The sequence below is a fragment of the Cydia splendana genome, chromosome 21 (genome assembly GCF_910591565.1).
Source record: "Cydia splendana chromosome 21, ilCydSple1.2, whole genome shotgun sequence".
Lineage (NCBI taxonomy): Eukaryota > Metazoa > Arthropoda > Insecta > Lepidoptera > Tortricidae > Cydia > Cydia splendana.
Window position 1 is genome coordinate 14210369 of NC_085980.1, and position 22896 is coordinate 14233264.

General features: G+C 38.1%; 1 protein-coding gene across 1 annotated transcript in view; it reads right to left on the reverse strand.

Moving 5' to 3' along the window:
- Positions 1-11529, reverse strand: part of LOC134801058 (dedicator of cytokinesis protein 1) — a 77608-nt gene extending 66079 nt beyond the window's left edge. Inside the window, exon 1 of the mRNA XM_063773586.1 lies at positions 11383-11529. Coding sequence (XP_063629656.1) covers positions 11383-11428 — 46 coding nt within the window. The 5' untranslated portion in view covers positions 11429-11529. The remainder of the gene's footprint in view (positions 1-11382) is intronic.
- Between the last annotated feature and the right edge of the window lie 11367 nt (positions 11530-22896).

Below are 22896 nucleotides of genomic sequence, written 5' to 3' on the forward strand. Positions count from 1 at the left end.
CCATTATCTATAAAAACGGTCACCCATCCAAGTACTGACCCCGCCCGACGTTGCTTAACTTCGGTCAAAAACCACGTTTGTTGTATGGGAGCCCCACTTAAATCTTTATTTTATTCTGTTTTTAGTATTTGTTGTTATAGCGGCAACAGAAATACATCATCTGTGAAAATTTCAGCTATCACAGATCACGAGATACAGCCTGGTGACAGACGGACGGACGGACGGATGGACGGACAGCTGAGTCTTAGTAATAGGGTCCCGTTTTACCCTTTGGGTACGGAACCCTAAAAACGTATTTTATGAATCTACTTTGATTGGCCCAGTTGTCGGGTTAAACATTTTGCTTATGTTCAAAATTACGTTGACTCTTCACCACAGATTCATATTCAAACTCTCCAAACATCCCATCGAGTACCTGATACGGGATGCCGTAGTGATAATTTAGTCGCGGCGCTGCTTATCGCTATAAAAATATAATGTTATCTGTGAACATAATCAGGAGAAAGTCAATGGTTGCAGTTGACAATATCAGAGGATTGAGTAATAATAGCGGGCTAAACAAAGTCAACATTTTTTTTGTTGCCTTTTTCAATTTTTTGGTAATTATACCGATTGTACAAAATTTTCATCACGCATTACGTACTATGAAAGTACGGTGGACGTATTTGCTATATTTATAAGTCATATCATATTATCGCTTGTTTTAAAGGATAAAAGACGGCTTTCCGAGCTAGTGAGGGGAAAAAATATTCTCGTAACAACTGCAAAAAGATGAGTAAAAATCCGGTCAGGCAACTTACCATACACCGACAAAATTTAAAATGTCACCTAGTAAAACTAGGTGGTATTTTTCTTTCACCAACTTTAACTGATTGTTTTTTTTTAACAATTATAATTAATACAGGGTTTGACTGAGATGTGTATTAGGTACTCCATTTTAGGATCAATTAGTATTAGTATGTGAATTTTAGCACTTCAGCCATATTGCGTAATGCAACAGTGTTAACGTTCGTTAAATATGTATCGAATATTTAAATTTTAAGTGAAATGCCAAATTCTGAGCTTTTAACGGCATTTTGGAAGTTAATTTCAAACGGAATGTTTAATGACAATATGCCTTTTAAAACGAAAATTGTGACTTTATACGGCTACAGCCGTTATTTTCATAACAACCAAATGCATAATACTCGTAATATATGCTCTTTGATTAGCGATTTCTGAGGCTACGTTACCACCAGAGATGTGCGAGGATGCGTAGCGGAGGAATGTGTTTATTAAAAACGAATTACAAGTTTACTGTGATTTAACTTACAATACTCTCCTAAACAACTGTACAGGTCCAGACCGCGCGAGGCTTTTGGCGGTCGGAGCCCGGGAAGCCGGTTACTGGCTACATGCCCATCCTTCGCCCAATACTGGTACTTTCTTGGATCCGGCCTCCCTTAGACTGGCGACTGGTTTGCGACTCGGGGTTTCGGTGTGTACGCCACACATATGCTCTTGTGGCACGGACGTGGACCGACTGGGACACCACGGATTATCTTGTCAAAAAAGTGCAGGCCGTTTTTCGAGACATGCGTCGCTTAATGACATAGTCCGTCGGTCTCTTGCCACCATCAATGTGCCTGCTCTTCTTGAGCCGACTGGCATTATCAGAGATGATGGCAAGAGGCCCGATGGAGTGTCCTTAGTTCCTTGGAGCTTGGGACGGATGTTGGTGTGGGATGCTACCTGCGTAGACACACTGGCACCGTCCCACCTCCAACGGACTACTGTAAAAGCGGGCGGAGCGGCGGAAAGCGCCGAAATTCTAAAACGTAACAAATATAAGAGCCTCGGTAGAGAGTACCATTTTGTACCATTTGGTGTTGAAACTCTAGGTCCATGGGGTCCCAGCGCGCATAAGTTGTTCGCAGAAATCGCGAAGCGTCTGGTTGACGTAACTGGTGACCGAAGAGCTGGCGGCTACCTCGCACAACGTATCAGCATTGCGATACAGCGAGGAAATGCCGCCAGCATCCTTGGTACAATGCCTCAAGGGCCTATTTTAGATTTAAGCTAGTTATTAATTTCGTTTAGTAGTACCACTGTATATATATTGTATGTAAATAAATGATTTTTTCATTACAAGTAGAATATTGTCCACTAGAGATGTGTAAATGAAGTGATTCTATTGATTCTTAACAAACACACCCACATCCGTCTCTAACAGACATACAGGCAGTGTTACTTTCGCATTTATAATATTAGTGATTTTTGTGGTTCATATAATTTTCGTTAAACTTCTTCTTCTTAGTCGTTATACTGTTTGCAGGGTGTTGTGGTCAACTGCTGACATCAGGCACAGATGTTGCAAACTTAGGGGATTTAAACCACAGGACTATGTTTTAAAGCCAGTAAAAAAACACGATATTTCGCAGTCTCCCTAAAAGTTAAAAGCCAACGTCATAAAACGTATTGTTGTGAAATAAAACAATTGGCGAAGACGTTTACAACGAACTGGTGCGGTGAATACGCAATGAACCCGCCAAGGAACAAACAGTAACACTCCTAACTGTAGGTGCATCGATGGACCTTATTGCAAAAGGCATAAGGTCCACCGATGTACAGTTAACAGTGTGGGCGATGGAACGTAATGATGGGTGGTAAACTTATTTAGGCGAGTGTACTTTGGAATACGTGAGTGTTTAGAATAGGTATCCTGAGAGTCGGGTATTCGTCTTGTAACCATTTGGACGCTCTCCTCCTCCTTGCGTCGTATTCCTCAATATTGAGGGTCGTGACCTCCCTTTTTGATCACTTTCTCTCTTAGGATCTTTCTCCATCTGTTTCTGTCTTTGGCGGTGTGGAGAGCCATGTGAACTGTGGACTGTGTTGGACTCTCTAGCGGCCCACCATACAAGAAAATTGATAAGCAAATATGAATTAATGGCCTTAAAAATAGAGTTGATTTTGATTTATTTAATTACACAAACGGGTCTACCGCGATATGATTTCATTGTTTTTACCTTTAATTCCGACGTTTCAGCTGAGTTGCACCAGCTGTGGTCACGGAAAGACTTTTGTTTTAAAATCAAACGAAACAACGCAAAAGCAACTCTGTTCCATTTATTAATTTTTGAAATTTTATTGGAGGTAATTTGTACTAGTATTAGGACATTGAACCCCAAGAGGATAAAGAGGAGAGGGATTTAAATATATTTTTTCCGAATTTCTGTACAGATGTGTTAGTGAAATATGTCTGGCGGATGTGACGGGAATTGGGCACAAATGTGTCTGCGTGCGGACAGCTCTCCTGCCGATACATCTGTGCCCAATTTCTCCAATACACTGACAAATGTGTCCGCCCCACATCTCTGCCAGACAGATTCCACTGACTGAATGCCTGCTGACGTCAGTAGGCTTAGCACGAGAGCGCAGCGACAGAATCTCGCGCGCTATATAACCTACCCGACGTTTTCTAAATAATACCTACATTTAGTCCAGTCAAAAAAAATCAAACAAGCTCTCCTCTCCATCTTGATTTGACTGGCGAACCATATTACTTTTTGGCAACCGGGTTTTTTAACCTTATTTGGCCCTGCGGATTCCGAATTTGCCGGTTAATTACCCAGTTTCTTAGAGCATGGAAGTGAGATATTTCAAATGGCGGCTAATATTCTACACAAAGTACGTCGGTTACAAAACTACTCGTATTTTTAAAATATATGTCAGATAAAATGATCTTAAGCCGAGTCATAAGTCAACCTCCAATTGTTTAAATTGGTCTCCAATTGGTAGAGAAACGAGAAAATTCCCACGCTCTAATTACAAATATGATCTTGAAAAACACGGTTGTCTTATTGTCACGCGAAGTTCCGTGCAAACAACTTGATGAAACTTATGGTTCCCTCTACTATAGTTCGTTTTTTTAGCATTAGAAAAAAGGTAAACAATCTTGACGTGTCTTTTTATTGAAAAACACTTTTAAACAATAAGTCACGGCAAATATGTAACAATTATGAATCATTTACATTCTTTTGCTTTCATAAGTAATACTTATTGATTTTTAAAAAGCAGTTTTCATTTAAAAGACACGTCAAGATCGCGTAGTCTTTCACTAATGCTAAAAAACGAACTATAATGCTGGCTCTGATCTGTATACCTCGCGAACACCCATGTCTCCGGTATTTTAAAAAGCTCTACAAATAAGATCGTGTCAGTTATTTTTGCGGTGTAACATATTATGCAGTTACATGTATGTAGAAGCAAACGCCTTCTTAACATTTAAACTGCAAACGAAGTAACTTAACACGAGATAAGCCGTCGGATAAAATTGGGCAAGCGCATTAGCATATGTGCAAATTGCACCAGCTGCCGTCTGCACATAATGTGCATACAGATTGGGGTGACCAGACGTCACAAAGTTTTCGGGACATCCCAATATTCGATTACCTACCGAAATTGACCATGCGTAGGGAATCCAATTCGGGAAACATTGTCCTGAGTTTAGGTCATTAAAAAGAGCGATAATTTCAGATAAAAATCTCAATGCAATATAGACTCTATTTTTTATTATTAAAGAAAACACGCTTTAGGGAGGCACCTAGCGGCATCTACCGTAAGAATGTTCTATCTTACTCGTAACAGCATAGTATCGTTAGCAAACAGCAGACGTAACTGTTTGATAAAAAATATGAAGTTACAAAAAACTATGTTAATTAATTTTCTTTATTATTGCATAGTTATTCTAAAATGGGCATACAAAGAACCTGGGGGCCGATTTTTGAATTTCGACCGCTCGATTTCGTCACTCGTAAATCGGTGGAAAACGGCGAAATGCTAATTTTTGAAATACGAGCGATCGAAATTTGGAATCTAGTGGAATTAACCACTCGATTTCAATTCTATTAGTAGAATTTAAATGCCTATAGTAGTGGAGATATTATTTAACGAAATACACGAAATCGAGCGGTAGAAATTCAAAAATCGGCCCCTGTACCGTCAAGAATTCAAGATGTAAAGATATTGTTGATTTCGAGCAAATACAACATTATTATGGGGTATTCTACGGATTCCTGTAAAAACATATTGTATTTCGTATAATGCGCATCGAATTGCAAAACACTGAAAACAAAAGCACTTTAATAATAATAATAAATGTGTCAGCGAACGGTCTCATAGCGAAGAGTCTCGACCAACACCTAGAGAGACTCTCGCTGGGTGGTTGGATCAAGGGTCAGATGCAGAAGGCGGTAATTTTGGACACGGCGCGTATAGTACGTCGATTCCTCACTCTGCGGCCCTGACCACCGGCAGCTTGGACCCTGCCCCGCTGCCGGCGGCACCCTAGGTTAGGTTTTTTATAATGTGTTTATATATTTTTGTTATGTTTTGTAAGTGTTTTTATATTTTACTTTTATACTCACATTGTAAAACCCTAACCTAAGACCCTAATTGAATAAAGATAATAAATATAATAATAAATCATTTATTCCAGACAACATCGATCCATAGTGAAAATAACCCTTTTTAAGGCGTACTGTACTTCTTTCTACACTAGCAATCTGTGGGCTCATTTCACTCAAAGGTCGTTTAACTCCCTACGCGTCCAATATAATAACGCGTTCAGGGTGATGTTGCGGCTGCCGCGCCACTGTAGTGCGTCGAGCATGTTCGCAGAAGCGCGCACCGATTGCTTCTGCGCCACTCTGCGCAAGCGGTGCGCGGCGATGCTCAGCAGAGTGCGCGCCAGCCGCAACAGCGTCCTAGCCATGATCGCGGACCGGCTGGACTGCCCCTACATCAATCACTGTATAAGTGTGCACGTACGGGGGCCGTGCCGTGCCGGTAGGTAAGTGACTAGCGGATTAATTTAATGTATTTTTATTTAATTTATAACTAATTTAATTTTTAATGTAATGTATATTTTAATCTTATGTTAATATAATTGTATTGTTGTGTAATATTATGTGTGGACCATTGTAGTCTGTGAATAAATAAATTGATTGATTGATAGTATACATTTAAGATAAAATTAAAAATATAAAAATTAGGTATAGGTATAACATTAAAGATTCATGACTAGACATTACAATCAAATTAAACTTAGCATATGATAACTGATAAAATAACTTGGCATTAATTGATAGGTAATAATAAAATTCATTGATTATTAAAAGATTAAAATTTAAAACTTTAATACGATGATAGATTTTCTGAGCCTTTTATTTTATCACTTCTGGAAGAAAAAGAAATTCCCATACAGACAAATCCTCAGATAATTCGCATTTGTACGTTATACTTATAACGGTAGACAATTCGTGGAATGCTCTTTATTACATGTCCCGAATTTCAAATGTGGCTATAACTTTCATTCGGTAACGGAAAATTTCGATCCCCATACAATAATAGAAGCTTACAAAAATTTTCAATGTGGAAATTTTGCAATTTTGGAAACTGTCCGTCAGTTTATCAGTAGACATGGTAACCCTTATGCAGATTATGTGCAATGTGTTGGTATGTTGCCAGAATTTCGCGATTATGATACCGACCGTTTGTGCTTTTTTGCGAGTTTGCTTATAGGGAGTAATAATTTATTCATTGTTACTTTAACGCATATGCCCCTTAGAGGATATAACTAACGGAAACGCCATGTCTATAATTTTCGGTACAAAATAGTCTGCCGTTTTTTGCGGGGGAGGGGCACATCAAATGTATATGTAACATAAACATAGCCATGTCAGATAAACGTCAGTCCATACATGTGGTTGACATGTGGTTGACCATTGGCCGCCTATTTTCGACAGAGGGGAACGCCTGTTAATGACCACTCCGTTATGCCCAGTAAAAAAAAATTACTTTACAAACCGTGAAATTGTTCTATGTATGATTTAGATTATTTTAGATTTTAGACGTACCAGCCTCAGCTGGTTGTCTAAAATACAATAATATATAGGTAATAAAATTTAGGTAACTCAGGCGAGCGCAAGCGAGGCCGTTCTGTAGTTCGAGACAGGCAGGCCAGATTTATGCTGTAAGTGTTTTTTTGAATGTGACGATATTCTCAAAAACATAATACGCTTAAATATATTAATTTTCAGCAGCGTAACTTGAGTTTGCCCTCATGACTGGTAGTTTCGCTAAACGATTATATTTCCTTGCACGTGTAAAAAACCGGCCAAGTGCGAGTCGGACTCGCGTTTCTAGGATTCCGTACATTTTTTTCAAATTTTTAGACCCAGTAGTTTCGGAGATAGGGGGGGGGGGAATGGTCATTTTTTGGCTATTATCTTAAATAAGTAGTTTCCGAGAAAATAGGCTGTGACAGACGGACAGACAGACAGACAGACGCACGAGTGATCCTATAAGGGTTCCGTTTTTTACTTTTGAGGTACGGAACCCTAAAAAAGAATTAAGTACGTCATTAGTTATTATATATATGTGTTTGGCAGTAAACAGTAATAATTGCTAAGATGATTAATTGCATACAAATCAAGTGCAGTGCAGTTAGTTACCAAGTTAATGCACTGTGATATAATCTCTCATTATTTAGTTTCAACGTGTATCTATTTGTATTTTGTTACAGATAAGAATAATCTTGTTTTATCGTAGAATATTAAACTCCTTGAGCCCGATTCTGATTAACATGTTGCGGTTTTGATTTGGTTTTCACACGACTTTGACAATCGTCTTGGTGACTGGCGCGCATCTCACGCACGACTTTGGGTCTCCCCAGATATATCGACGCGCATTCAGCAAAATCCGATAGGAAAAAGATTTATGTCCGCGCAATAAGAGCGAATAAGCCGTCGACCGCCACATTCACTGCAGGTCAGCACCCCTCCGGCAAAATGTGTTCTTCAAATAAGGAGTGCTGGTTTTTTTTTGAAGGGTCGGCAATATAATATAATACCATCGGCTTCATAGGCAGGGTCACTACTCACTAGGCCAGACCGGTCGACGGTCGTCAAACCCATCATAATACCCATTATAATTACTTTCACACTATCACCGCAGTCTGTACGAGAGCTTGGCCCGACTCTAGGAAATATTAGCTAAACAGGGAAACGTCAAACGTGCAAATAGCTTGTAAACGTAATCGGATATAGCGAACACGCAACGTTTTTGTTACACTTATATGAGGAGCGATACAAAGTTACGACCATATCATCGCAGCGAAAACGCAATATGTTGTTATATTTTCACCAAAATCGTGATCGGTTAACTTTCTAATGAATTAACGCATTCACAGCCAACGTTTTAGTAGCGCTACACGCGTAGCCGATTCTAGCGTTTTACCGCTTTGTAGAGGAACGCGAATACGAACAGAGCGCCCGCCGAGCGGGTTCCCGGCACTCAATGTGTTAAGGAAATACTTGAAAATTATACTCCAACGCCGGCCCAACGCTCAATCCACTGAGCTACCTAATGGAAACAAGGCCTTATAGGGTAATCCTGGTTTCGTTGCGATGATTTCCGAAAAGCGATTGGTACTTAAACATCAAATTGTTGAAATTAGGTATATCGTAGGTACACAGGTAGGTAGGTGGCGTTCAAAAGTGCATGGAGATGTTTCAACCGTAATATTAAGGCATTACGGTCGGCATCTAGCGATGCACTTTTGAACGCCACTGTACATGGGTTCCAAGATGTTAGTGAGAACACTAAATTTTCACCTACAGACTTTTGGTTCCTACAAATTCGCTCAGAAACTAACGAAATAATACTGTTGGCTCAATCAAAACCTGGCTCCTGAATCAGCCAGAGGGCCTCGACGTTCGACGTGTTGCCTCTCTATCGCACTTGTAAATTCGTACGTAAGTGTGACAGGGACGCAACACGTCGAAAGTGGTTCGCGGTAGACCCTCAGGTTCCCCCTTAGTACCAAATGCCGAGTTCTTATAAACTTGTTGGTACAAGCCGGGAAACGAACCCACGACCTCCAGCGGCAAAGCACGAGTTGCATAAAAATTAATTCAATTGAGCGAATATTAATATTGACAGCGTGAATGTTTTGACTGCCGACAATTGGACTTCCTCAGGTGGCGAGGGGCCTAAAGGGGTCACGATACGCGAATCAGGGCCTAACGCGAACATCTAAAATCGAAATTTCGTTATTACAAGGTTTTATTTAACTTGCAATGTTTGTATGTTCGGATCAAATCTTGCAAGCCAATTAGACCCACTTTCCATTATTTGATTGAACTGAAACTTCACATACAGTCATACATATTTGTAAGTTGGGTGACAATGCATTATTATTGTATCATCATAGGAACTGGGAAAAACAACACAACCAAATTGTGTATGAGTTTGTTAGAATTGTCTTGATGAGTAGGTATTAGGACGCATTTAGGATGCTGTTTAGGTTGCCGCGGTATTGTAGCGCCTCAGCAATGTTTGCTGAGGCGCGAACAGACTGTTTTTTCGCCATCATGAGGAAGCGATGCGCGTCACTCCTCAATCGCAGCCGAAGCAGCACGAACAGTATCCTAAGTACGCTGGCGCAGCGTTGGGACTCGCCCCTGGTCAAGCGGTGTGTGCAGCTACACTCACCTGTTGCTGTTCCGCCGCGAAAGCTATAAATGTTTTGTTTTGTTTGTTTGTTTCGTCTTAATTATAATACTAACTATAGATATAAGTTATTGTAATACCTAACCCTTTATATGGACCATATGTTCGAAATAAAAATATTTCATTTCATTTTATTTCATTTCATTAGCTGCCTGTTAAAAGAAAAGTTCAGTCAGCATTAAAACTTAAAAGCTTTAAGTAAAACAATTTTTTTTTCAAATAATTTTCCTTTTGTACCTTCATAATTCGTGCAAAGGAGATGCAGATATAGATAAATTGATTTTCAATGTTTGTGATGGGTCATCAGATCAGTTCAAAGCTCTATGAAACCCGGCTATGAGGAACAAACCGGAAAATTAATTAAGTCAAGTTCACAGGAAGTAGTAGAAATAATCAGAATTATGTTAAGTATATTCTATTTATCAGCTTCAAAATGCACTTTGTTTCGAAGGCACTCCCCTAGTTGGAAAAGAAATAAAAAAATTGTGACTACCAAAGTCGTCATTTTAAAGCCATCCGGGTTATAGCGATAACCGGATTAACAAGGATCCAGATTTGCAAGGCTCTACTGTAGTTAAAGTAAAATAATGGCAGTTTGTTAAAAATAATTGAATTTCTGACTATATTGCAATAAATTATTTGAGAGATTGTTATGATAACATAAACTGTTATCACCGAGATGCTACCACTGGAGTAGAAGGAACTCCCATTGCAATTTTCTATACAAAATCTGTACTGGGAATTCCATTGGTGGACGCTGATCTACGCGACAGTGTTGGCCGAAAGTTAATGCAAATTGAAAATGTTGGCCATTAACCATTAAAAAAAGAATCGTAAACTGTAACCGTCCGTTACGGTTTAAGGTTCAATTTATAACATGGTTAATGGCCAACATTTTCAATTTGAATTAACTTTCGGCCAACACTGCTGCGCGAGCTTGAAGACTGGCGAGAAACTGCGCAGGACATGCATTAGTGGCAAGCAGTTCTATTAGAGGCCAAGACCAATCCGAGGCAAACCGGTTGAATGGTATGGCCCTATTTACACAGGCAATATTGCTGTTATTTACCTACTATTATATTTTCCCATAGTGTGTTGTACTAAGGAACATAAAAGGTATAAATAGTATAGTTATTCATTTGAGGAAGCCGGCTAACTGTAAGGGTAAAAGGAAAATTGTAAAACAAAACAGTATGTATAATTATAATTCAATTACAATACAATCATAAAGAGCTGATGGGTTGAACAAACAATGATGTTAGGAATTTAAACATGTTTACTTGTGTTATTGAACAAACACAAATAACATAAACACACCAAAGGTTATGATTATGATGTCATTTTTTAAGCAAATCCTTTTTAGACATGACCATAGAATAAACAATTTTTTTTTCAATCCCAACTTAACTTTTAAAATAACTTTTTTAAATTTGAATATGTTTTTTAAGGCAATAATAATCCGTGCAGCCACCATTAGACTTTAATTCATAGCAGTTTCGTTATAAGGTCAAGGAAAATAGAGCCGTATGTCACATTGGATTCAATTAAGTGCGATGCATTAGTTATCAATCAAGTTACCTACTTAATCATCAGTAACACAGGGAGTGGCCGCCCGTACGAGACCATGTTTCAATACTTTATTGCATAAATATATCAGTAAAAAGTGTAGTGATATCACTGATAGTATTAGGGACACCGTTCTGATACAATGTTTATATTTATCTCGCGCTGCGGGGGGCATCCTAGTAGCAACAAGTGGTTCAACTTCCCATAACTGATTACGAAAAATTCACAGCCAAAAGTAACTTTATGAGTACAAAAACTCACCGACGGCATAGCAGTTTTCATCTTCGATAATTCGCCACACAGTCATACTGATAAAACACTTTTATTTTGTTAAATTTTAGTAAATCGTACGGCTCGTCATTTTTATCTCGACTGAGACTTTGTCAAAACATGTTGTCTATGGTAAGAGAGTAGTGATGCGGTACTATCGTACAGTAGTGCTAAGCATACCGTACCGGTTAACGATAACGTTAACCGTTATTAACGTTATTGTCTATGATTTGATTTGTAGAAATTATCTTTAAGAGCGCTATTACATTTCGGCGTTGAGCGAGTTTAGGTATTTTACGCGCTGCGGCAGGCCGTGCGAGCTCAGTACGCCGATCCCTTCTACCACACTCGCACTACAATGATGGATTAAACATTCTTGATCCTTCGCGAAGCATATTGAAATCAACCATAACAACACTAACTGTACTTAACTTTTAAAGTTCTAAAACTGTTATTTGGTAAGTACGAAAATACTAAATGCAGTGCAAATGTACATAGGGGCTGTTCATAAATTACGTCATCTATTTTTGACGATTTTTGACCCCCCCCCCCCTCAAATCATCCAAAAATCAAGCTTCGGATGAATCTGTTTCCTCCTACATCATGTTACCATCATCCATGTCCAGACCCCCCCCCCCCACTCCTCCCATTTGAAACGACGTAATTTATGAATAGCCCCATACTTGTACTTATGAAGGTATATTACTCGAAAGAAATTATAGGTACCTACTCGCTTATTTACATGTTTCGTCATTGCATTTGGTACCTATAGGTTGTAAAGTTTGTATCAACGAGGGTTTAAAAACGAACTGGTACTGAGGATCTGATGATGATTAAGGTGGTCACGGATACCAATCAACCATGTAGTAACATGATTAGGCTCGTTTGATTCGTCTCAACAAGATCTTTGACACTGAAGATACACAGGGTCTGATGATGGAGCTGGAAGGTGGCCACGGGTACCAGTCTATCATGTAACTAAACAACTTCGTGTTTGGGCTCGTTTGATTCGTCTCAACAAGATCTTTGACACAAGACAGTACTCAGGGTCTGATGATGGAGCTGGAAGGTACCATTACCAATCAACCATGCAACTAAACCACATCGTGTTTAGGATCGTTTGATTCGTCTCAACAAGATCTTTGACACTAGGTGATACTCAGAGTCTGATGATGGAGCTGGAAGGTGGTCACCGGTACCAATCAACCATGCAACTAAACCACTTCGTGTTTAGGCTCGTTTTATTCGTTTCAACAAGATCTTTGACACAAGATAGTACTCAAGGTCTGATGTTGGAGCCGGAAGGTGGTCACCGGTACCAATCAACCATGCAACTAAACCATTTCGTGTTTAGGCACGTTTTATTCATCTCAACAAGATCTTTGACACAAGGTAGTACTCAGGGTCTGATGATGGAGCGCGAAGGTGGCGACGGGTACCTGTCTATCATCATCAGCTCCATCATCAGACCCTGAGTAGTATCTTGTGTCAAACATCTTATTGCGATGAATCAAACGAGCCCAAACACGAAGTGGTTCAGTTACATGGTAGACTGGTACCCGTGGCCACAGTCCAGCTCCATCATCAGACCCTGAGTACTAACTTGTGTCAAAGATCTTGTTGAGACGAATCAAACGAGCCTAAACACGAAGTGGTTTAGTTGCATGGTTGATTGGTACCGGTGACCACCTTCCGGCTCCAACATCAGACCCTGAGTACTATCTTGTGTCAAAGATCCTATAGAAACGAATAAAACGAGCCTAAACACGAAGTGGTTTAGTGGCATGGTTGATTGGTACCGGTGACCACCTGCCGGCTCCATCATCAGACCCTGAGTACTATCTTGTGTCAAAGATCTTGTTGAGACGAATCAAACGAGCCTAAACACGAAGTGGCTTAGTTGCATGGTTGATTGGTACCGGTGACCACCTTCCGGCTCCATCATCAGACCCTGAGTATTATCTTGTGCCAAAGATCTTGTTGAGACGAATCAAACGAGCCCAAACACGAAGTGGTTTAGTTGCATGGTTGATTGGTACCGGTGACCACCTTCCGGCTCCATCATCAGACCCTGAGTACTATCTTAAGTCAAAGATCTTGTTGAGACGAATAAAACGAGCCTAAACACGAAGTGGTTTAGTTGCATTGTTGATTGGTACTGGTGACCACCTTCCGGCTCCATCATCAGACCCTGAGTACTATCTTAAGTCAAAGATCTTGTTGAGCCGAATCAAACGAGCCCAAACACGAAGTGGTTTAGTTGCATGGTTGATTGGTACCGGTGACCACCTTCCGGCTCCATCATCGGACCCTGAGTACTATCTTGTGTCAAAGATCTTGTTGAGATGAATAAAACGAGCCTAAACACGAAGTGGTTTAGTTGCATGGTTGATTGATACCGGTGACCACCTTCCGGCTCCATCATCAGACCCTGAGTCAAACTATCTTGAGTCAAATAAATACATATAGAATGTCAGGTCGTTTCAAATATTTTTAATCCTGTCCGGTAGTTTATTAAACTGTACCATTATAAATTATAATACTATAAAAACGGTGCTAGGATCAAAGTCTCTCGTTGCGGTTTACACGCACACAGTATAGCGTTTTACACGGCGCCCGCCGCACACAATGATAAAAAACCTCGTCGTCGCCGTTGAAAATGTGCGGAGCCGACCGACACACGTCCTGCCTCTACAAGCTCTGCCGCGGCACTGAGCTGGCGCAGCGCGCGTCATCGGTAATATAGAGTAGTTTTCAAAAAATTGCCAAAAAATTATAGTAGAATTTCATAAACACTAATGTATACCAACAGTATAAGCAAACGTTGCAGATTGCTTGAGTATGAAAATGACTTCGATATTAAGTAGATTTTCGTAGGAATTGACACTTGTTTCGGAGAGAAAATCGAGTTCGTTTTACTTTGATTTTCTCTTTCTCAAAGGTATGTAGGAAAAATATAGTTTGATATGCCTAAAGTACAGGGTATTAGTAATACAAAATAGCCAGGTTTAGCAGAGTAAAATTCTCAACATTTCCAAATAAGAGCTCGCCATTCAGTGCTTCACGGGGTTTTTCGGAAACGACCATCAGAAAAAAAATCATTACTAATTTAATAAGTCCTTTTTCTAATATTTACAACGATATTTATAAAGATAAGAAGACGCTTTTACTGGAACACGTACTCATTGTTTCTAATAATGAGCGCAAAGTCCTGAATTTCGTCGACTAGTATCATCAATTTTGCATTATTTCGACTTTTCTTGTAAGAGCGCTCTTAACGATTGTACATATATGCTCAAACTTAAAATGGTGTTCCTTATTATAATGTGATCATTAATAATCATGGTGGTGAACAGCTTCTACTACAAAAACTTCTATATTATGTTTAAAACATGCCACACAGATTGACGAGGATTTTACCACTCATAAAAATCATTTTGATTAAAACAATGACAAAAATAAATTATTATCATTGTCGCTAACTGAAATAGGTAAAGCTAAAAAAAACAGCTTAGCGGTATTAGCGGAATAGGCATATTCCTAAAAAAAACATAGGTACTTTTTAATATAGATAAAAATGGCATTACTCTAAACATAAACAACTCACAGTTTAACTTTAAAGCCGTAACTTTGCCGTATTAACAGACTATCACACCGCACCGCGACCTTGGTGCGGTGCGGCGCACGTATCGATAGTGTGTAAGGTGGTCACCGTATGTGCGTTAAGGACGCAGCTATAAGTTAAAGCGAGAAAGAGTTATTTTGACCGCACCAAGGTAGCGGCGCGGTAGTCTGTTACGGCTTTAAGCTCAAACTGTATAATTATCTAGCCTATGTGATATATTGTCCTACTTTGGCTCCTAGTTCTAATGTTTTGCTTTGAAACCTGCACAGTCCAGCGTCTAAGGCTAACTTTCTGCAGCGCCTGAACAAACATTAACAGCAAGGTGTTGGATATTGGCATGCAAATTGCTCACGTCATTACTGCAGGCGCTTTAGACGCTATTATTAAGTAGTAGTAGGAAGCTTTTGTAAGCTACATTGGTCGGTGATTTACATGAAAATGGACTTATGATGAAGGAATTATAATACGAATAGGCGGTACTTAGGGCCAAGCACTATCTACTTGTAACTTTACCAAAACATGTCATTATTTTATGAACTGCACTACAGCGTCAAATAAATTTTATTTTAGTCTTTCCCACACTTTTAAGTTTGGAGAATATCAAAGGAATATCGAAGGAAAATATCAAAAACGTTACGTGAAATTTCTTCAAGGGGAGGAAGACGTGCCCACCGGTGGTGGTCTATGGGGCTGTCCATAAATTACGTCATCGTTTTTTGACGATTTTTCACCCCCCCCTAAAATCATCCAAAAATCATGCTTCGAATGGCCCCGTTTCCTCCTACGTCATGCTACCATCATCCGATGTCCAGACCCCCCCCCCCCTAATTTGAAATGACGTAATTTATGAATAGCCCCTATGTTGGTTATGATTTTTTTCATATGTAAATTGTAAAATCCCCTTCTTTTGACTTAAATTAAAGCTTATATTTTTAACCCGGTGTTTTTAGCTACAAAGCCTCCGGTGTCAATTAGATGTCCGAAAAGGATTTGCACGTCCCACATCTGTAGGCTCATAGGCCTTGCTTTTTTAATAAATTATTTCAATTGTATTTTAGTAAAAAGGCATGATATGTAATACCAGTTGAGGGACGGGTAAGATCAACCTTTTCGTTTATTTTCATAAAAAGGTTGGTAAAAATAAATTTTTATTTCACACTTAGGTACTCATTAGGTATTTTTACGATTACATTAGGTCTTGAATGAATGAATGAATGATTGTTTATTTGCGGAATATGGGTTACAATAAGTTGTTACAATATTAGTTATATAATAGTCCACCATACTCTACTTAATTAAGCATGCAAATATAAAATCTAGATTTCGTGGCTGGAAGTCACACAAAATAAAGATGCCTTATTACTAAAATAAATGTAAATGCTTACATTAAACTACAACTAGCTCCTATTACTAAACTTAGCATTTAAAAACTCGCTTATAGAGTAAATACATAATTCACATAGCCATATATGCAATTTTTTCTTGAATTGCGTTAAAGGAAGATTTTTGACATCGCTAGGAATTTTATTAAATATTTTAACACACATAAAATAAGGCGTGCGAGTTGTTTGTTTCAGGCGTGCTTTAGGTACATTCAATAGGTTTTTTTGCCTTGACATCCGATTGTTGTATGTTATAACATCAACATTTTCATTAAAGTATTGCTTGTTTGTATGGACAAATACGGCAATCTCATAAATATATAGAGAGGGTAGAGACAAAAGCTTGTAGCGCTTAAAGACCGGTTTACACGAGTCAAGAGGCTTTAGTGAAAATATTGCTCTTACACATTTCTTCTGTTTGACAAATGCTTTTGTCATATCAGTGGAGTTTCCCCATATGATCAAACCATAACGAAGAATAGACATGATGTACCCATGGTATGCTACAAGTGCCGCCTCTCGCGATACAGTTTCACGTAGTCTTCGTAGTGGGAAAATGAATTTATTTAATTTCTTACAAACCTGTTCCACATGAGTTTTAAAATCGCCTAATTCATCTAAATGGATTCCCAAGAATTTGACACTTTTTTCTTGATCAACAGGGTCCCCCTTAAAATTAATGTCTAGTATTTTAGCCTTCCCTCTACGAGAAAGAAATTGTATGTGTTTAGTTTTAGTTATATTGTTAATTAATTAATATTTATGTTTAGATGTCGAAGAGCACCCTACACACTACAGATTGATCGATAGACATACTATCAGCCCTTCGAGAACTGTACATTTCATCCGTTTCCCAAGTATCCACTTCTCTCTTCCCTGAAACATTCTTCAGATAAATAACTACAGATAACACATTATTGACGGTAACCGCCATTCTTGGCAAGCGTTTCAAATATTGCGATTCCCAGGGAAAAGCCGACTTGGCAAATCGCCATGTCATAATATCTACAGAACGTCCTAAGGGCCGTGTATATCCTAGTAACATAGGACGTTTATTATCAAAAGGAATGGGAGCGCGTGTGTGGAATTACAACTTTGACAGGCAAAGTGTTAAAGCCCAAAATCGCACGAACCGATAATGTGAATAGTGATGCACTGAAAACCGGAAAGTTCCCGGGAAGTTCCCGATTCAATGGAATATACCTATAAGAATGCTAACTTTGAGATATATGGTCAAGCCAATCTTGTCAGTAGAAAAAGGCGCGAAATTCAAATTTTCTATGAGGCGATATCCCTTCGCGACTACATTTTTCAAATTTGCCGCCGTTTTCTACTGACAAGATCTGCTTGGCCAACCTATACCTAGAGACGAAGGGTAGGACTAACATTAAGCTAATTTTAAGGTATAACTCACGTGTTTTTGAGCCTAATAGATCTCCATTTTTAAGACGAAACAGGAGCTGAGTTTTAAATATTTTAGGTAAATATACCCGTTTCGCTAACGGAAGCGGCACCTAAAAGTAGTGCGATAAGGACAAGGCGAAAAATCCTGCGTAAAAATCTCAAAAATCGAGGTTTCGTACTCCTCTGTTTCCTCCTCCAAAACTTAACCAATCGTAACCAAATTTGGAAATCTAAATGATTATGAAATTATCTGCGTCGGACCGTTTTGCTTTTTCGGCTAATTGATATCAGTTTTGAATGCCACGCCTCTCATTGCGGCATAGTCAATTAGGCCATTTTGGCCATTTTTGAAGGGCTCTAGCGCCTTAAAAAACAAAAATATCAAAAAAGGCAAAACGGTCCGACACAGATATTGACAATATTAATCTGTGTTGAAAAAATCATTGCTCTAGCTTCAAAAACCACGGAGGAAAACGAGGAGTACGTTTGTATGGAGAAATGACCACTCCCGTTGGCTCTTAAGCACTAACAGCGCGTGAGTACCTAAGAAGCGTTCACGATGGCCGTGCGCCGCGTACCTAGTTACCTACTCACTAAAACATGCTAAAAACAAGTGAGTTAAACCATAAAATTAGCTTAATGTTAGTATGTCTCACAACAGTTCAAATTCGATTAAGGGTAGGACTTTGGTAGGACTAATGGAGGGATAGAATTACAAATAAAAAAATATTATGGAGATAAAAAAACAAGGGGTTGCACTCCGGGTGTGCCGACAGAAGTGAAAACTCAATGACTAGTCCAAAATGTCTGCAGCACTGTGTATAATTGACCCATCCTCCTTTCTATTGAAATACTTTAGTTCCGAAATTGCTGGTCAGTGAGCTTGTTTTAAACTCGAAATTCAAATTTGTGTCGTTAATTGTTTAAAATTCGAATAGAAATTGTAAAGTTACCTTGCAGGCCCCGCATCTAAATATATTTTTCACCTCAGCAGCTCGAACAAGGGTACTTTGCTTCTTAAAATCAGTGAGCAAAATACGATTTTGCTCACTGAGTGAGACAAAATGACATTCAAGTGACCTTTACAAGATCATAGTTATTTACATCTCGTGCGCTTTTGAATCCCGTGCAAGCGAAAGATTCTATAATCTATATATATTCTCGCTACGCTCGTGAATCTAATTTAGAATCTTGATTTAGAGAAATAAGCACTCGAAGAAATATCAAACTTTGATCTCTTGTTGTACAAATAACTATATACTAGAGTTCACTTTTATTAGCGATTTCATCAAGATGTAGCTTTATTGAATTATATTTGAGTGCTATAAAGTTAGTATACGTAATGACTAAAGTTCTTTGGCGAATAAAAACGAAACAGCAGGCTCAGGCATACATTTTCGCCGCGCGGTAGAAAGAGAGGGTTACGCGTTACGCCTTACGCTGTCTCGAGTTTATCATTTTTTCCCCACCTCAAAAAGTGCTCAGCGCCGCTAAAGAAGTTTTCACTTCAAGTGCACTGGTACCTACTACTGGCAGTCATGTCTAACTTTGTTATACTTACTGTACGAGAAGTACCTACCTACCTTGTTACTTACTGCTGCACAGTGTTGTTCCTCAAATGAAGCGCTGGTGGCCTAGCGGTAAGAGCGTGCGAGTTTCAATCCGGAGGTCGCGGGTTCAAACCCCGGCTCGTACCAATGAGTTTTTCGGAACTTATGTACGAAATATCATTTGATATTTACCAGTCGCTTTTCGGTGAAGGAAAACATCGTGAGGAAACCGGACTAATCCCAGTATATAAGGCCTAGTTTACCCTCTGGGTTGGAAGGTCAGATGGCAGTCGCTTTCGTAAAAACTAGTGCTTCCGTCAAATCATGGGATTAGTTGTCAAGCGGACCCCAGGCTCCCATGAGCCGTGGCAAAATGCCGGGATAACGCGAGGAAGAAGAGTGTTGTTCCTCAAAAGTTATATTTAACTGATGCGATGTGGATACACCACGGATGTAGAATTAATAACTTCATGGGATACACATACCTTAGAGCATTTATACGAACCGTTTCATGTAAACCTATAAATATTCCCTAAAATTTCCCAACGGCACATCCCTACTGAACTTGTCAGACTTTGAGTATAATTTGATTAAGGCGACATGTTGTCCTAAAGAGGAAATAGAGCACGTGGGCAAATAAATTTTCACAATTTTGCGGGAAGAAAAATTGGGAGAAAATTCGGTGTAAATTTGCTGGTGTTAAGGTAGATTTTTTTTCTGAAAAGAGTAAAAAACGTGGAAAATTTTGTCATTTTCGAAAAAACACAAATATCAAAACGATGGATAAGGACAAACGATCATTAATGGGTTGTTCAATCCTTCGTATGAGGAAATTAAAAGACTGAAAGAAAATTAATGATTAGCGATTACACCGACAAGAGCAAAGCTCTTAAGTTATGATGATGATGACGAGACGATTCTAACAAACCTCAACACAATTAAGTTACGTTGTTTTATGATAGCTTCTATGGTCACCCTCCGGTCTCCATCATCCGATCAGCTCGACGGTACCATAATAATAATATTACTTTCTCCTCAATTTACATAGTATGTGAAGTTTCAGTTCAATCAAATATTGGAATGTGGCTCTCAATAGCATGCCAGATTTAATCACAAACAGACAACGGAACAGGTGATAGTACATAAAAGCTTGTACAGTGGCCATCAGATATATCGGAGCTGCTGAAGTGCTCGAAAATATCTGACCACGCACTCTAACGCCCTGACAATAGAGGCGTGTTCAGATATTTGTGAGCACCTTGGCCGCTCCGATGGCGACTGCACTTAATTTTACTTATCGTCGGATGGGTGGATTTCAAAATCCTGCGAAAACTTATGGTTCGGTCTTTATAAAAAAAACTAGTAGGTTGTGCGAGTTGCAACTTTTTTATATGTTTTTAAGAACTATTATCTTCATGTTCCTTCAATTACCATCTCCAATAACTTAATAGTTTTTTTTATATAAAATGTTTTATGTGTCTAAAATCATCACCGTCTACCGGAAAAATCTGAACCTTATTGTTTGCAGTGAAAATTATAGCATACCTATCGTACGATTGCGATTTTTCTTTTACTTATATCTTTTCCATGTCGTTGTTTAACACATGGGAAAATATGCAATAATTCCTTCACCGAGAAAGTACATTTAAAAATATTTAAAATTTTGTCACGAATATTCGTCAACACCGTCATGGTAATGTCAATGTGAGCTTATCTCCGTGTATGAACAACGAAATACCGCTAAAGGTCCTTGCCCTATTTTTCACTTTAATATAGAATGCCAAAAATGATTTCACTGTAAAGTCACATCATTGAATCGTGAGAAATATTACGAACAAATTTGTAAAACGTAGTTTGTCACAACAGAGCATCATCACCGTTATGCTTTGGTTTAAAAAAGTTACAAATGATATATTAGAAATAATTGTTGAAATGAATGGCAAACTACATGAAGTTTATTGTGTAGCATAGACATTAACTACTATTATTCGTATTCTAGAAATAAAAACAAGAAACTCTCAAATCGTCAACACCATACCCATCATCACCGGGAAAAAATGACGACCGGTGATGATTTCATGTGTATGGTGATGACGGTTCTCAGAAACTTTTCTAGTTATTTTGCTATAATTCATTATGAAATTAAGCTGTATGTTTGAAAAACGTTCTCTATGTCTTCTAACACTATATAATGTCTACCTTATAAATGTAGAAGAAGATATGACTATTTTTTTCACACTAGAGGATGGTTAGTTTTAAATAACATTTTGACTGAAGTAGGCAAAATTTAGGTCACTTAGAACTTAGAACATACAAATGTTTATTTTTTATTATCTAATAATGTAAATCGTGCAACTTAGAGTCTGTAATTGCATGTTAGTCGTGTTAAAACAAAGTATTTAAACAAGCAACATATATTAAGTTTTAAGCGACCATAGGCTACGGTACTGGCTCACTATCGTAATGGCCTTATGTTTTTTGATAATATTATATTAATTGATGTATATAATTACAGCAATTAATAATTATACCATTGGGTAGTCACCGGACCCAATACCTAACATTTTGTAACTTATGACATGCATGACAAGTAGGGGTCTTGCAACTTATAAAACACTGATTATATATTAATGTTTAGCTATTAAACAATATATATATGGATTTAAATCATTATAGCTATTTTTAAAGTTAATTTATAAAACAACAAAAATACAAACTTATGCAATGAATCAAATTATCAAAAGAAAAGTAATATATCATAAAAAATTAAGCTCACTGGTAAGCCAGCAATTTTATAATATGATATAAATACCAAATTATGCAGTAGATAAAAGAAGATGCGGGTTTAAACTGATAATAAGAGTACAATATTGTTAATATGATTTAACGTTGAAAAAACCCAAAAAAATAAATGAATACATAAATTGCTTATTTCGGAATATAAATTATTTAAAATTATACAATAAAAATACTTGTTATATATTTATTTATATGAATAAAATGTATTTTTTATAATTTTCTAAAAATAATTTATGTAGCTAGTCTTATGTTCAAAAACATGTTATTTGTAATGTTTATTAAAGTTCTAAAGCCTTACAATTAAAAAAAGTTTTTGTTTTTTTAATACTTTTTTAATACATATATAAATTAGTTCCCAAATCGTCATTACCGTACATGCAGTGTCATTACCGTCTATAAAAGAGTCATTACCATACCATGATTGTCATCACCATCTTGCGTTTTTATTTTCCGAAAGCGATAACTTCAAATATAAGCCACAAATGATTGTATAAATACCATAAATATCCTCAATATACAGCCCCCTATTACTTTACCCAGCTAGAATCGTGTTAAATTAAACATTAAAAAACATATTTTTTTGTATGGTGAAATTTTTGGTGATGAAATCCACCCGGATATGTAATGTATATCGGTAAAATGTTGTTTTCAATCCCCAATAATGGCCTTTTCACTTCTCATGCTCAAAAAATGCACCTTTATGTCGTGCGTAGACGACATAAAATCGCATTTTATGCTCTAGAGC